We start from the raw sequence: 16320 nt of genomic DNA, 5'->3' as shown, positions 1-16320 counted from the left end.
TTGAGTAGACGCAGCATCTCTTGATTCTGAGTGAAATGTAAACCGCAGACACCGGAGGGAACAAGCATGCACGGACTGGACGGAACGTGCCGCTTTGGGCATCATATGAAGCCTACAACGTTCATTGATTCCTAGTAGTTCGTTCTCCTTCCAGTGTCATCTACACTAAAGAGGAATTCATCAAGGTCAAAGTTGACATCCTGGAACATGTCATCCAGGAACAGCCCAGGAGCTCCATCGTCCAAAGCCATGATGCCGTTTCCGTTTACACTGAGACAGCGAGCGTTCAGTATTCTCGCCGCCAGCGTCTCGAAAGTCCGAGCGCATTGCTGAACGTAAAGACTCAAGTGTTCATGCGCCCTCAGAGCTGCCAGAACTTGATACCAAGCTCGTTCGACAGACGGGGTGAAGAGATCGGAGGCAAACATGGCTGCCAGAAAGTGGATGCCCGCAATGTGCAGATAATAGACCCGGTACCACCAAGGCAGGATACCTATTGGCTCGTTGGGGTCATGGATCTCGGCGATGAGAGATGTGAGTTTCTGTGCTGCCTCGAGGCACATTCTGGCACATTCTTGGAGGAGTCGGTCGCTGATGGTTGAAGGATCGGATGCTGCTGCAGCTGTCGGTGCATGGCTTTTGATAGCATACAGCCGTGCAAGCATGGGCCGGTGGAGATAGATCCGAGAATGAAGGAGCCTGATAAACATCAGTAAAGGGAGGCAAGTGAAGATGGTATATGTAAAGACACGAGCGTATGGCTCAATGACTACATATATACCATGGTAATACGAGAACATAGCAACTTACCGAAAGTGAAGCAGATATCTCTCAGCTCGTGCCCTCCTGTCGTGGATCATGTGCATATTTTGCAGCCTCCAGTCATCAGGAAGGCTCTTCTCCCATTTGTTCAAGCAGCCGTCCAGCTGCACCGCGATGGCGTGATACTCATCTTGCTGGTACAGTCGAGGGAGTCCCAGCTTAGTCGCCATGCTGTTCTTACTCTGTACCTGCGCCAGCTGGATGTGAGTGCCAATCTCATGCAGTTCAAGCTCCCAAGCATGGAAATCCGATCCATGACCGGTCAGCAGTGCTGGTCTGTTGGGCAAAGGGATTGCTGCCAGGGCTGTTGACTTTCCGAGTGCCCAAGAGGTGCATCTGCCAAGCGTCAGAACCTTTCCCTGCCCATTAACGTTCTGTAATTGAGACCTACCGCTCCAAGGCGACGCAGCTGGCCCAGACTTTGTGTCGTAAATCTTTATCTGCATCACTAGATGGTGACTCTTCGGACGTATGGCAAACCATATTCTGCGCGATTCGGATTGCCAGGGTCGCCGCCATCGACGTCTTTTGCTGGTTATTTGTACAATGAAGATAACGGTTCATCAGCAACAGGCACTGGACCAGCTCGAGCGAGCCGGGCTTCCAGAGGATTGCCTCCGGTCGCAGGAGTGCCCACGCGCGTTGAAAGTAACGGTTGGCCTCGTCATCTCGCTTCTGCATAGGGATGGATTCTTGTATCTGCACTGCCAGTGCAAAGACAATGTTCAGTGTGCTGAGCCAAATGTCACGATCCACGTGTAGTGGTGTGCCAGATCCGCTGTAGAAGGCATCGTAGGTCCGGCAGAATTGCTGCTGGTCAAGCACAGGCTCCACGGGATGAACGTGATGCCAGTATATGGCAAGTAACCTGTCGGCATAAGCCCGAGGCAGATCAGACGCAAAGTCGAGCACAACATTCCGGGGCGGCTCTCCTACGTCCCCAAAGAGCGGCGCGTCCACAAACGGGACGAGGCTACAGGTGGTGTCTGGGCTCAGCCCTGCCATCTTGTCGATGGTCGAGGAGACCTCTCCGGCAAATCGGCCATGCGCAGCGTAAAATGCTCGGCTTTCATCTCGATCCTCGTGAACATGCTCCAAGTCAGAACTGCCTGAGAAGCCCGTGGTCGACGGCGTTTGCGTTGCAGAGGGGGTTTGCAATGAGTAGTCTTGCGCGATCAGGGGCGAAGCCTGGGCCGTGACGGGGGTTGGAGCGGTGACTGGGAGTTCGACAGAGGCACGACTGCGGATAGGTCTAGGCTGGCGGGTTGGTGCTTTTGCCCTTTGTCTGCCGCGACCTCTTGGTGACGCTGCATCGTGTTGGCTGTAGCTGCACGCCCGGCCTCTTTTCTGGCATCTCGCACAGACTGTACGCAGAACATGTGTAAGTGACTTTCTATTGTAGGACTTGGATGGATGGGAGATGGCTATAGACAACAAGAGCGACAACAAGGATTATAGACAGTTCCATTACCTGGGCGACCACCATCGCACTTCACCTTGCTCGCCCGGCAGGACTGGCAGGCGTTGGCAATCTTGAGTCGCTCCCTGTACAGCGACAAGGGCGCCTGAGCCTGCACCTGAGCCTGGGCCTGAGTCTGAGCCTGAAGCCGTTGATCCTCGTCTTGACGGGCGGACATGACGCTTTACGTGAGCTGAGTCCAGGGCTGTCGTCGGCAAGTGATTCGGCAGCCGGCAGGCACAGACGAAAGATAAGAAGCGGCTCGTTCACCAGATCCGAAGGCGGAATGCAAGAATGTCCGATGATGTCGGGGAAGAGAAGGCGATGCCTCGTCTATCTGGGAGGCGAGGGAAGAAGGGAAAGCAACTCCCGCCTCGGCACAGCTACTCATTGGTCAGAGCGGACTTCGGAGTATAACCACACGGCTGACAAACCTGCATCGACCGTGATGGCGTTCTTTTGGTCCAATCATGGCTGAATGCGACGTTGGTTGTGTCGGCCCCTGCAGCCAATGAGAAGCTGGTCCGATCCTGGGGACGAGGGAGAGGCAAGCATATCGTATAAGTCCAAGCTCAAGCTTGGCGGCAGGTACCGGTTGATGTGGTCGCTGTATATAAGTAAAAGAACTCGATTCCGCTTCGGAGTTTTCTCTGTCACCCTTCATGGACGAAGAGCTATTGAGCCGCATCTTTGCTTCGTTGTCCAGCGTGAATTCTCCTACAATGTCGAAAGAAGCCTCCCAAGACTCCCGATCGATAACGCCGGTCGAGGCTGTCGAGCCCCTCGAGGTTGTCGACGCCGAGAAGAATGTTACGACCTCCCCATACAATGGCTCCGGCACGGTGGAAGATCCCTTTATCGTCGAGTTCCAGCAGGACGACAAGAGCAACCCCATGAACTGGGGCCAGTTCAGGAAATGGTTCCTCACATCCATCGTCACCTTTTCCGTGTTTGCTGTCACGTTTACGTCTTCGGCGTATTCCGTGTCGGCTGAAGAGATCATGACCGAGTTTGACATCAGCAGCACTCTCTTCATCACCGGTGTCTCTGTCTTTGTGTTGGGCTTTGCAATTGGCCCTGCTGTTTGGGGTCCTCTGGTAAGTTGTCTATAGTACTCCAATGTCTCCAAGGATGCACAAAGCTAATGAATCTTTCCCATATAGTAAGTTCCGATATTTCAAGTTCAATTGATATATAGCTCCCCACGACGAACGCTCGAATGCTAACCGCGCCTCGTTACAATCTACAAGGTCCGAACTTTACGGCAGACAGATGCCCTGGATTGCCTCTCACACCGCCATGGTCGCCTTCATGGCAGGCTCTGCTGGCAGTCCGAACATTGCTACGCTCATCGTCCTGCGATTCCTTGCCGGCACATTTGGAGGGTCACCTCTCGTCAACTCTGGCGGTGCAATCGCAGATCTCTTTCCTCCTGCCCAGAGAGGTCTGGCCATGACAATCTACTGCGTCGCTCCCTTCCTCGGCCCCATTCTAGGGCCAATTGTCGGCGGGTTTGCGACTGAGTATATCGGTTGGAGATGGGTGCAGGGCATGTGCACCATCTTTATCGGTGTAATTGGTATGTATTGACGAGCTCAAAACCTGTTGGATGATTTGCAGAATACGTTGCTGATACGGTCGCTCACTATTAGGCATCATTGGCGTCATCTTCGTCCCCGAGACATATGGTCCTGTGCTGCTACAGAGAAAGGCGAATGCTCTGTCTAAAGCGGACGGAAAGGTCTACATCAGCGTCCTGCAGAAGAACCAGGGCAAGAAGCAGCCGTCAGAGGTCTTTGGGCGAGCTCTGATTCGACCTTGGGTCCTGCTCTTCCGCGAGCCCATCGTTCTCATTGCCTCGCTCTACATGGCCATCATCTACGGCACCGTCTACATGTTCCTGGGAGCCATGCCCATTGTCTACAACGAGCTTCGCGGATGGAGCCCCGGATTCGGTGGACTCGCTTTCCTGGGCATGATGGTAGGCATCATTATCGGGCTGGGATACGCCATCTGGGACAACAATGGGCGCTACATGAAGCTGGATCCCTCCAAGAGGACGGCTGAATCCCGCCTGCCGCCAGCTATTGCCGGTGCCGTTGCCCTCCCCATTGGCATGTTTGCCTTTGCATGGACAAACTATCCCAGCATCCACTGGGCTGTTAGCATTGTCCTGTCAGCACCATTTGGCTTCGGCGTCGTCCTCGTCATCTTGCCCATCGTCAACTACCTGATCGATTCATACACGGTGTATGCCGCCTCTGTCCTGGCAGCAGCGGCAGTCTTCCGCTCCATCATGGGCGCTGTGTTCCCGTTGTTCACGTCCCAGATGTACCACAACCTCGGCATTCACTGGGCGACCTCCATTCCGGCGTTTCTGACGCTGGTCTGCATGCCGTTTCCATTCTTCATGTACCGCTATGGCGCAGTTGTCAGGGAAAAGTGCAAGTATGCTGCCGAGGCTGCCCAGATCATGAAGAAGATGCAGGGACGATAGATTGAATATTCGAAGGGGTGGACGACTTACCTTAGATTGCTATGTCTGATAGAACTGAGAGGAGAAACCCTCTTCTATACCAAGTTAGAACAATTGACCATCTGTCAGCTTTTGAAGCTGTCATTACTTATTACTTTCATAGCATGGTTCATGCAGCCTGTGTATAGTACAGTATCTCACATAGGTACATACATATATGTGTCATGTTCTATTATCGACATTGTTGCGCCATGTGGTTCGCCTCCTGCTCCCCCTATAGTTCCCCCCAATTGCTGTAACCTTTGAATCTTCATTCACTTGCTATGGAGTAATGCTACGCATGAACAAATAATGTCACACAAGGCGGTGGCCCTCTCTCATACATCAGCCCATTGTCGCGTTACGAGAATACAAGATTACTATACACTCCGTCCCGCACTCTAATGCTTCTCTAACACCTTTGCCCTCAGCTTTCCTAGAGCCTCTTCCACCGCTGCATCTACATCATAATCCCAGAGCTGATGGCTTCGTTCTAGGATCTCGCGACTTATTGGTTCCTCCTCCTCTCCGCCCTGTCCGGCGCCCTTCTTCCTCGTAAACAGCTGAGCAACGCGTCTGCTACTTTGAACAAGCCACTGTGCCCGCTCGTAGCGCGCGTCACTGTAAATCTTGAGCCCCTCAGAGATTTCCCATGAACCAACTCGAGCCCCTGACTTTGCGCGGTCCGCCAGTGCGGCCAGGATCTCAGCCAAGACCAGCGAGTCTTCCATTCCAGCACCTGCGCCTCCGCCCTGGTTGGGCGTAGACGCATGCGCTGCATCTCCGGCCAGACACATGCGTCCAAGCGCATACGAGGGGGCGGGCGAGTCGAGCATGTCGAATATGGCCCACTTGCCCAGCTCCTCTGGCAGCAACGATATAAGCGAGCGAACGGTAGGGTTGAACTCAGTAAAGGCTTTCTCAGCTTCCGCCCTGGTTGAAGGCAAGACGTAGCGCTTCACGTCATCCTCGTCCTTGTCCTTGTCCGGCTTGCTCCCGGTAGTATCATCAGACCAGGGCAGGGGGTCCATGACAAACACTTCGAGGTGCATCATGTTGATCCCAGCCAGAGGAACACTCAAGACGAAGCCACCTGGGCCGAGATAGCCAATTGCCCTTGAGGTTTTCTCTGGCCCAAGTGTTGCCGCTACCTTGGCCATGGGGACCAGGCCTCGAAAGGCGAGTTGGTGGGCGTATTGCGCTCTTGGGGCAGATGGCCCGGATCCGAACATGGCGGAGCGCACTTGCGATCGAATGCCATCGCAGCCGACAACTAAGACAAGTGAAAAATTATTAGTTGATCCATATCCAAGGCCTTCTTTATCCGCTTGAATGACCATGCAAGTTATGGGGTCTTCACTCACCAACATCCGCCTTCGCAGTTGACCCATCGCGGAACGTGAGGACTGCCCTGCCCTCAGCGTCTTCCTCCACAGACTGTAGCCACTTCAAGAGCTGAACACGCTCCTGAGGGATATGCTTAACCAATTGGCTAACAATGTCGCATCTACGAGCCGCTTTATAGCCCTCTCCCATACGGAGCTGGAACAGCAAGTCATCGTCCTCCGACGCCTCGGCATCGTCCCCCTTTCGCACATGCAGCCCATCGACAAAGCTCAAGAATCCTCCCTCGGCATGAGTCGCCACGTCCACGTAGCTCTGAAGGATCCGAGGATCCAGAGCCTTCATGGCCCGTTCCGCGTTGGGAGTAAAGTGTATGCCGACGCCGAGCTCCCCGAAGCTTGCGGCTCGCTCGTAGATGGTGAAGTTGACGTTGCGTCGGAGCAGGCCAAGGGCGAGAGCCAAGCCTGTCAGACCGCCGCCGACGATGGCTACTTCCAGCGGGTTGTCGGCCTTTTGCCCATTGAGGCCATCGTGATGATTGTTCGGCTCCATCTTGTTACTGGCTGTAGGACTATTGCCCGAGAGAGTGGGTGAGAAACGTGCAGGTTGATCTGACAAAGGTGAGAGAAAGGATCTGGCATCAGGCTTGTGCTACGTCTAGTATACATACATGCATTTACAGCTTATAAATGAGGCATAATACGCTTTGAGACTTTCGTGTTTGTTGTTGCCTGCCATGAGTTTGGCAACTGTAGGATTCTGTATGCTGTGTGTCATCCTGTTTGTCGGAGTAATTATCGGTGGCCATTACGCTGTAAGCCGGAGTACGGAGTTTCTCGAGGACTTGACAACTAAATGATTTGCCTTCACGAACTTGTCATACGTTGTCGTACGACTGCTGACTTCAACTATGAAACAAACGCCATGGCTCCTCAGAGATTTCACAGTAAGGGTTGTAATGCAACGATTTGCTCAGACTATTATCATTGTAAGCGCAACAAGCATGAGACTCTTCGGTTAATCCTAAATTCATGAGGGAAGACGTAAAAGAAAGAGCTCGATAAAGAATACCACACCAGCAAATGACTACCCTAAAGTTCTTGGAATAACAAGACTTGCGTAAATCTACCTTCCAAATGCAATTAAAAAAGAAACTTTTGAATTATTGCAAGCTCATATTACCTAGGTAGGTATACAAGTTTGAAGCATACCTAGGTACTTGACGCTTTCCTGATAGCTCATGTCGTATGTACAAAGCACTTGGTAACTCATATTCATGATTGAATAGTTGTCAATTTCACCTGAAGAAGTAGAGTATAGAAGATAAGATATTCAATTTGAACAATATAGTAGACATAACCCTTCAATACAGACTCATCGCAAAAAGCCGCTATCCTTCCACGCCTGGATATACTTGCGCACCAGCTCATCACTCACAGGCTGTACAGCCCTCAAAGTCTCCGAATGCTCCAGCGCATGATCCGTCGCCATTGTCACTCCGCCGCAAGACATGTGCTTGAACTTGTGTTCGAAAAAGTCCATTGCCTTGGCCGAGGGGTTATCCCACGGGTCCTCCCCAGGGTAGGCTCGCACCCGTCGTAGCCACTCCTCAAACGGCACAATGTGGCTGCTCGGGATATCCAGCGCATCAGCGAGCACGGGAATTACATCTTTCCAGTCCCTGGGTCGAGGATTGTCCAAATGATAGACAGCATGGCATGTCGGCGCGTCGCGCAAGAGCAAATCAGCCAACGAAGCCGAGGCGTCCTCCAGATGCAGCCAAGACACATCGCCATCTACATCCGGGAGAGCACGCAGCGTCTGAGCAGACTTGAACAGGAAGCTCAGCATCTCCATGTGGTTCCAGTAGCCAGTTTTCATTGAGCCCGAGAGTTGTCCCAGTCGCACCGTCATGGCACGGAAGCGATCGGGATGCTGGCCAAGTGTCTCGAGAAGGACGCGCTCGCAGATGACCTTTGCCTCACCGTATCCGTTGGGAAGAGCACTGTCGACATCCCACTGCTGCTCAGGTACCCTCTTCTCTCCATGGACCTTTGGATACATGCCCACTGCTGATAGAGAAGAGATGAACTGAAAGGTAAACTTGAACTCAGTCGGGCGGCGAGCCGAAACGCCGGCAGCCAAATCGACGAGGTTGCGCATAAGTGTAAATTGCGGTTCATTCTGCTTCAGCGAGCGCAGACCGTTCACCGGAAAGGCACTGTGAACAATATGCGTCACGTTGTTGAGTAGCTGCTCGTACTGGATCTCGTCTAGACCAAATTGAGGCAGTGGCAGATCCGTTTCGATAACTCTCAGCTTGCTGATCTCCGCTTCGCTCAGTTGAATGCTTTTGGATGCCAGTACTTCTGTGAGCCGACTCAAAGGGTCGCGAGACTGATCTTCCTGGCCCTTCTTGCCCGGCCTGGGCCGATTCAGGCAGTAGATAGTATCAACCGAGGGCAAGCCAGCAATGTGTGCTACAAGATGGCTTCCGAGACTCCCTGTCGCACCCGTGACAAGCACGCATGCGCCTGCACCTGGTGCCGTGCTCAAGATAGGCCCCGTGTAGCTGGGGATGGCAAAGTCTCGAATGGTGCTCTCGACATAGGCGTTGGCTACCCGCTTTCGCTCTTCTCCGTCAAGCTTGGAGCCATGGTCTTCTTCATCCTTCAGCGCGGGGCTTGTCAGAGCCGGGATGTCGCTCACGTCCCCGTCACCGTCACCGGCCAGAGCAATGATGACCCTTTGCACGTGTACTTCGGGCAGTTTGCCGTCAGTCCAGCGCACATGCTTGAAGCCTGATGCAAGCAACTCCTTCTCCCATCGCTGCTCGTTGACAATGGCATGTGTTCGGCCATCGTCAAACAGCCACCAGCCCTCAAGCGTGCCCCAGACCACATCGACCCAGTGGAGTGTCCTCATCATCTCAAGGAGCATGAGGAAGCCATCTGGTCGCAGGAACTTGTGAATGTTTCGGGCCGAGTCCCTCAGCGAGTGAGTCGCATGCACTGCGTTGCTTGCAATGACAACGTGCTGCGAGCCGACAAGCTCGGGGTCAGAGGGGGGCTGTTCGATATCATGGACAGCAAACTTCATAAAGGGGTACTCCTTGAACCGTCTCTTGGCCTGCGCCACCAGGGAAGGCGAGAGATCAGTAAAGGTGTATTCCAGGGGGATGCCCAGCTTTGCAAGAATGGGCAAAAGCACCTTCGTCGTGCCACCGGTTCCAGCTCCCATTTCGAGGATCTTGAGAGTAGGTGTGCCACTGCGCGAGGAGGACAGCTTCAACTTGTTTGCCAGCCGTGTGAGGAAATCCGCCATGAGCTCAAAGTACAGCTTATTGAAAGGCAGTTCACCATAGAAGTTTGCCACCAGCTCGCGGTTCTTTGCATCGCCAAAGATGAGCTGCGGGCCATCTGCCTTGCCTGACAGCACGTCGGCCATTCTGGAGCCAACATTGTAGGCGAGCTGATGGGAAGACCCATTGTCAGCATGACGCCTCATGAGATCCTGCAAAATTGCATCGGCGGATTGAGAAGGCAGGGGAATAGCAGTTCGCGTGATGACATCGCCGTCAATGTTGATGATCCGCGTCTCCTCGAGCATACTGTACAGGTACTGGTGGAAGCGGCGATGGCGCTCAACAAAAGGAACAGGCTGCAGGACTTCTCCGGGCTTGGCAGCCTCAAGATCACACCCAAGCTGCTTGAAGGCCGCACTTGTCAGCACCAGACACAGTCTGGTTTGCTTTTGGGAAACGCCGTCAAGATAGCCAGCGCAGCCGTAAGTCTTGAGGAATTGATCCGTCTTTGCGCTAGACTCGCCGAAGGCTTCAAGAACAGCGGATATAGGCAAGTCGGAAGAGCCATATGCTGAGCCGTAAGACACCTTCAGGTTCGGTGATGCCATTTCGGAGCCTGAGGTGGGTGGCGAGTGAACATTTCCATCCGAGGAGACCGTGCTCATAGTCTCAGAAGAGTCGTGAACGTCCTCGTCACCAAGCGTAGACTGTAGGAACTTAAGGATACCTGGCACATCCACGATACTTAGCAGCTCGGACTGTTCCACGGTGCAGTTGAATGTCGTCTCGACTTCGCGAGCCATTTCCATCCCCATGAGGGAGTCAATCCCAATGTCGGCCAGTGCGTCTGTCGGCTGGATTTCCTCCGGCTCTAGTCCAGAGATGTCTGCCAGAACCGGTCGCAGCCTGAGCCAGAGCTCCTCCTTAATGTCCCTCTTTGGGGCTGCCCTTGGAGCTGCTTTCTTGGCTACATGCTGGGGCTGTGGAACCGCCGCCTGTTTTGTCGTTGTCGGCACCGGCACGAATGGTGTGGTCAAGGGGACATATCCATTTGCTACTGGTGTAGTTGCTGTCGCGATTGCAGAGCCTGAGAAGAGTTGATCGCTACATCAAACTGTCAGTAAACAGGTACTAAAAAGACGCATGCGAATACCATCTTGAGGAGACGTATACTTACAGTGACACCGGAGCATATTTGATACCGAGGATGACCTCTTCCAAGTCACCAGATGCCGCGTCAAAGACAAAGATATCCGTTGTGAAGGAGTCATCGGATGTATTCCGCTTATGCTGAGCAAGAACATGCCACTCGATCTCGGGGTCGTTATCGTAAAGGCCTTGGTTGAACTTTTGCAACACCTTTGGTGACTTGGACCACTGCTCAAGTCCAGTAGCCATGTAGATGCCCTTGTTCCTTGTGTTGCGTTGATGTTGAGCCATGCAGTTCGCCCAGATGCTTCCAACCTGGGTGAAAACCTCTCCAAGGGCAAAGTCGACAAATAACTTGCCTGACCGTCTTCGTACCAGTCTACCCGCAGACTCGTTTGACCGTCCAACAAGTCTCTGCAGGCCGCGAAGCCTTTGACCGTAGTTGACGTCGCTGGAGGACAACACGCTGTAGATAGTCTGCCCCTGGATTACTTCGTCGGAGCGGCCACTGCTTTCCAGAACCTGCAAGCACCGGTCGTGCGTGATGAAGCGATCAAGCCTGCTAAACTCGAGGCGGGAGCGAGCATCGTCGGAGGCCTGGAAATGTAGTTGTCCGCTCATGTGCAGGGACTCTGCACCGTCTTTGCCCTTGCTGGTTAATTCAAAGGCCCAGCTGTTTTCGTCTTGACCAAGGCGCTCGAAAAGCACAAAAAGCGCCCTAGAGCTGTCGTGTATATACTCTTGGTTGACAACATTGTAAATCTGGGGGTCAAACCTGCTGGTGTCGCCCAGTTCAGGATGAATGCTGAGAAGGGCTTCAATTGCCAAGTCCACGCCAAACATGGCAGGCAAAGTCTGCGCCTTTCCAATGGCATGATCAGACATGGCATCAACAAACTGGCCTGCTGCCGTATTGACGCGGAAGCGGTACTTGTCTTGGCCCCTGTCCAGGAGTGTGTAAAGGCCGACCGGCTGTGGTTCAGTAGTCCCATTACGTGCGTCAGTGGATGAATCAGTCTGAACCACGACCTGTAGTGCCTGAGGGGGCTTGAACTCTAGCCACTGTCGATGCTTCTCGAACTGGTAAGGGGGAAGAATGATATGCTTGTACTCATAGGTTTGTGCTCGTGAGTGTGGCCAGAAAGTGATGCGCAGGCCGGCTTTCCACAGATTCATCGTCACGTCAGAGAGCTGTGACGAGGCCTTGCTGTTGTTCGTCACATTGACAGGCTGGAAGGTTGATGCTTTTGGAAGACCAAGTGCTTTGCTTGCCATGGTCGTGATCGTAGAGTTGGAGCCAGCTTCCAACCAGATCGCCTCCGGGTATTCTTTGGCAATTCTTTCAACAGCATGATGGAAGTAGACCGGCTCCCTCATATGGTTTGCGACGTAAGAAGGTGACAGTCCATGGTCTTCGCGTGATCGAGTTGCCCGCTCAAGGGGAATCTGAGGCAGCGCAAACGTGAGTTGACGACCAAGGGCTTCCAGATCCGGCTTGAGTCGCTCAACAAGCACCGAGTGAAAGGCGTTGGTCACATTAAGTCGCTTGTGCTTCAGGACGGGCTGGGTGTTGGAGATGGCCTGTTGCACTGCGTCGATTGCCGCTGAAGAACCAGCGACTGTGAAGCTTCTCGGGCCGTTGAAGCAAGCGATGGTCGCCCTGCCTTCTTGCAGAGACGAGTTGACAGTAGTCAGGAGGCTCTCGAGCTCCTCCAAGTCTGCTTCAACGGCGAGCATTGCCCCCCTTTCGGCGCCCCACGATTCCTTGATGATCTTGGATCTGCCGTAAACCAGCTTCAGGCCGTCCTGTAGGCTCACCACGCCCGAGATACAGAGCGCTGTGAGTTCTCCAAAAGAATGGCCAACTAGTTTTGCTGGCACGATGCCGCAGTCAATCCAGCTCATAGCACACGAGTACTGCAGGGAGAAAAGAAGCGGCTGAAGAACCGAGGGATCATCGATGGGATCGCTTTGGAATATGCGAGGGTAGATGCTCCCTGCGCCGATTGACTTGCAGGCCGCATCGCATTGATCAAGATGGCGACGCAAAATAGCCGACTTCGCGAAGAGCTGATAGTCGAGTCCAACAAAAGTCGAGACTTGGCCACCGAAGCATAGGATCACGGGGGGCTGCGACGACGGTACTGGGAAAGTCTCGATGGAAGCCAGCTTCTCGTCAAGCTCAGCAATAGAACCAGCGCTGAAAACAGCACCTCGGCCTAGAGACCAGTTGGACTGCCGATTAACACTAAACGCCAGGTCTTGGATATCGAGATTGCTGTGAGAGTAAATAAATTGACGGAGTTTCTGCGCATAAGCAAGGATGGCTTTCTCGTCAAGCCCCGAGATGAAGAACGGGGCTTTTTGAGCGTCATCAGCACCGACCTTGGAGAGCAACGCCTCAGTTTCACTATCGACCACAGGCGGCAGACGTCGAAGTAACTGTGCTGGCCCTTGCTTGATGATAACAGACGCATTTGATCCGGCCGCCCCATAGTTGTTGATAAGAGCTGCCTTGAACTCCTGGTTCCATGGAAGCGGCGTCTTTGTGATCTCCAGGTTGTCCGACGGTGAATATTTGATGGAAGGGTTGATGGTCTCGAAGCTGGCTTGCGGCGGGATTTGGCCTCGCTGAAGCATCAGAAGAATCTTGACCAGAGCGACGACCCCAGAGGCACCCTCGGTATGGCCAACCAGCCCCTTGACCGATCCGACTTGCAAAGCATCCTGTCCAGCTCGCACGGCGCCTCCAAACACTTGACGGATGCTGTCATACTCGACCGGATCTCCCACAGGGGTTCCCGTTCCGTGGGCTTCAACGACGGAAATGTCCTTTGCGTCTAAGCCAGACTTCTCGATGGCAGTCCGGAACACATTCGTGAGCGATGGTGAGTTGGGCACGAAGATGGGTGTCTCGTTTCGGTTCTGGTTGATTGCAGTGGCCGAGATAACACCGAGGACCTGGTCGCCGTCGGCGATGGCTTGACTCAACTTCTTGAGGAAGACGGTACCAACAGCCTCACCTCGGCAGTAGCCATCAGCCTTTGCATCAAATGGCTTGCACTGCCCGGTTGTGCTGAGGAACGAACCAGCAGCGAGATTCTGGAAGAACATGGGCGTGCTGAAGAAGTTGGTGCCGCCGACAAGAGCTGCCGAGCACTCGCCGCTCAGGATGGCCTTGCAAGCCAGATCAAGGGCGACGGTAGATGCCGAGCAGGCTGTGTCGACCGTCATCGCAGGGCCTGTCCAGCCAAAGAAGTGGCTGACCTTTCCGGCAATGTAGCTTCGCAGAGCGCCGGTGGCCGAAAATGCAATGGGCGTGGTGTGAGAGATGTTGTTCTCGTAATCGTTTGCGACCACACCGATATAGCAGCCAACTTTGGTAGGGCCATGGACGTTCAGGTTGGCATTGTAGTATCCAGACTGTGCCACGGCCTGATACGCTGCCTGCAGCATGAGCCGCTGCTGGGGGTCCATGTGAAGAGCCTCGCGGGGAGACTTCTTGAAGAACTTGTAATCAAAGGCATCGTGGTCGCCGATGAAGTTTCCAAACCATTTCTTCTTGTCATCGCCAGCCTCGAAAGGCCTGAAAGGCGTCTCCATGACGAAGCGATCGTTGGGAATCAGCTCCCTATGCTGTGACTTGCCCTGCAATAGAAGCTCCCAGTATTCGTTTACATCGTCTGCTCCAGCTACCTTGCACGCCATACCAATGACAGCAATGTCGTTCTCGGCTACTCCTGCCGGAAGCTCTTGATCATGGCTCAGACTTGCCTTGGCGCGTTTGATGCTCTCCTCGAAGTCGAAATGGGTGACCTGGCTGTTGAGTCGTCGAAGAAGCGTCGGCGGGACACATCGCTCCGGCCCGAACTCGATGATGCGAGATGCCCTGTTTTGCAAGGTGCTCGAAACAGCGGCACGAAAGGTCTTGATCCAGTCAAATTGCGATACGAGGAATGCGCGGCAGGAGATCTCAAGGAGGGACTCTTGGCTGGTGACAACATTTTCCGAGTTGACTCTCGTGGGTACGACAATGCAGGATGAGTCCGGAAGTTGAAAGGTAGGAAATCGTCTGCAGTAAGCAAGAAAGGCTTCCAGCTCGGTTTGGTAGAGCTGAGCGGCGTGAAATCGTCCATGGAACTCGGTTTCGTTGGTTGTGATGCCAACCGTCTGGAGGTGATTTTTCAGAGCAGCCACGGTGCGAGTCGATGTCGTTACAGTGACCCTATTCTCGTCATACAAGACGGAAATGTATGCCTTTTGCGTTACAGCCTGTCAGTAAGAGAAATTGTATGAAACAGGATCTGGCTTGGATACTCACCTCGGGGAACTTTTCCAAGGCCTTCTTCAGATCCGACAGCGACTGACCACCTCTCCAAAAGGCTATCAGTGAAACTGAAGGCCCCGAGGCATCAGTTGCATCCTGTGCGTCAGACAAGGCACCCAGTACAAACACAATGCGAACTACCGCCGAGGCATTGTGGCAAAACTGAGCCCAGGAAGAGCTGGACGACACCACCAGGGCGCTGAATGTTCCGAGACAGCATCCGACGGTTTCTGCATCGGGAGCAGAGGGCACCTGAAAGCCCTCGCCGCCCCGGAGTCCAGATTCCGATAGAGAGTCGACGTGCCGGAGATACTCGACAAGTTGTGCGATGACGACTAGGGGGCCGAGAATCGCATTCGGGAGACTGGCAATGGTCGATCCAGGAGCGAGAGTGCCTGTCCGCAGCCACTCTGCAAGCTTCTGCGCGTTGCTGACGCCTGAAGTGTGCTGCAACTTGGGAATTGCTTCACACAGGGATGGCCAATGACTCTCGATGTCTCTGACGGCGCTCAGCGCCCATTGGCTCGCGGAGTCCGTGCTGATAAAGGACAAGATGCTGGCGAAGTAGGTCTCGTTCAGGGACATGGCCCCAGGCCCGAACATGAGCAGAGTGCGTGTACTTGAGGCCGCCATGACTGTCTGCGCAAGCTGGCGAACGAGGTTGATGCGCTTCTGCTGTTGAAGTTGCCCTGGAATCCCCCTTGTGTGGTAATGTTGAGTACCACAAGCCTTCAAGGTGAACGAAACGTGATGCCTTCAAGATGGTAGATGCATGCAGTCACCAAGACACAGAATGTCGTGGACTGCACGCATGCTTTTAGCATCTTTGCGAGATTCGCCTCTCATCCTTCGTCCCGCCAGAAGCTGACGATGCTGACAGACAGATTGCCCGCCGCCGTCATTCAAACGTTTGCCTGATACTGCTGACATGGAGTTTCGAGTTTCTGCCCTCAGTGACGATCGCCAACATTGAACTCCGGAGTTGAGATACTCCGATGCGGATCGCACTTGACGACTCCTTCGGACTCTGCCAAGGCGGACTTTTTCTGCTTCTTTTTCTCTCTCTTTTAATTGCTTACTGCCGAATTTCGCCGCTCTCCGACCGCGTCCGTCAGGAATTTTGTTTCTTCAAACGAATCCTGACGATAGTATGTCCGTATCACTCGCAAGCCGCTTACAGGATCTGCTGATCGAGTTATAGAGAAGGTTCGTCATGGCAAGACGCGTCTATGAAGCTGACGGCCCTCAAGCTGGGCTTCGAAGCAGTCGCATATGTAAAATACCTTGACCGGCTTCGTTTTCCCAGGCCTAAACTTGTCTCCGTCCCCGAACAAGTATTTCCAGACGCAAACACTCAGCCCCCTTCAACCTTCTTTATCGACCACCCTCAACGACGGAAG

General features: G+C 53.7%; 4 protein-coding genes across 4 annotated transcripts; 1 reads left to right on the top strand and 3 right to left on the bottom strand.

Moving 5' to 3' along the window:
• Positions 1-131: 131 nt before the first annotated feature.
• TRIREDRAFT_102497 (uncharacterized protein) lies at positions 132-2459 on the bottom strand (the record flags this gene model as incomplete). Its single annotated transcript, XM_006961096.1, has 4 exons — positions 132-699; positions 811-1098; positions 1214-2186; positions 2294-2459. The coding sequence occupies 4 exons, from the start codon at positions 2457-2459 to the stop codon at positions 132-134; spliced, it is 1995 nt and encodes a 664-aa protein (XP_006961158.1).
• Positions 2460-2975: 516 nt separating this feature from the next.
• Positions 2976-4917, top strand: TRIREDRAFT_43701 (uncharacterized protein). The gene is made up of 3 exons (XM_006961001.1): positions 2976-3382; positions 3480-3860; positions 3934-4917. Exons 1-3 carry the CDS (start codon positions 3004-3006, stop codon positions 4776-4778), a joined length of 1605 nt encoding a protein of 534 aa, XP_006961063.1. The 5' UTR covers positions 2976-3003; the 3' UTR covers positions 4779-4917.
• Positions 4918-5197: 280 nt separating this feature from the next.
• On the bottom strand, positions 5198-6736 carry TRIREDRAFT_73623 (uncharacterized protein; the record flags this gene model as incomplete). Its single annotated transcript, XM_006961095.1, has 3 exons — positions 6393-6736; positions 6161-6359; positions 5198-6069 (listed from the first exon to the last, which is right to left on the bottom strand). The coding sequence occupies exons 1-3, from the start codon at positions 6690-6692 to the stop codon at positions 5198-5200; spliced, it is 1371 nt and encodes a 456-aa protein (XP_006961157.1). The 5' UTR covers positions 6693-6736.
• Positions 6737-7470: 734 nt separating this feature from the next.
• TRIREDRAFT_73621 (polyketide synthase) lies at positions 7471-15553 on the bottom strand (the record flags this gene model as incomplete). Its single annotated transcript, XM_006961094.1, has 3 exons — positions 7471-10548; positions 10622-14850; positions 14915-15553. The coding sequence occupies 3 exons, from the start codon at positions 15551-15553 to the stop codon at positions 7515-7517; spliced, it is 7902 nt and encodes a 2633-aa protein (XP_006961156.1). The 3' UTR covers positions 7471-7514.
• Between the last annotated feature and the right edge of the window lie 767 nt (positions 15554-16320).

The sequence above is a fragment of the Trichoderma reesei genome, assembly GCF_000167675.1.
Source record: "Trichoderma reesei QM6a unplaced genomic scaffold TRIREscaffold_1, whole genome shotgun sequence".
Classification (NCBI taxonomy): Eukaryota; Fungi; Ascomycota; class Sordariomycetes; order Hypocreales; family Hypocreaceae; genus Trichoderma; species Trichoderma reesei.
Note: the sequence above shows the minus strand (reverse complement) of the source record. Positions and strands in the feature narration are given on the sequence as shown.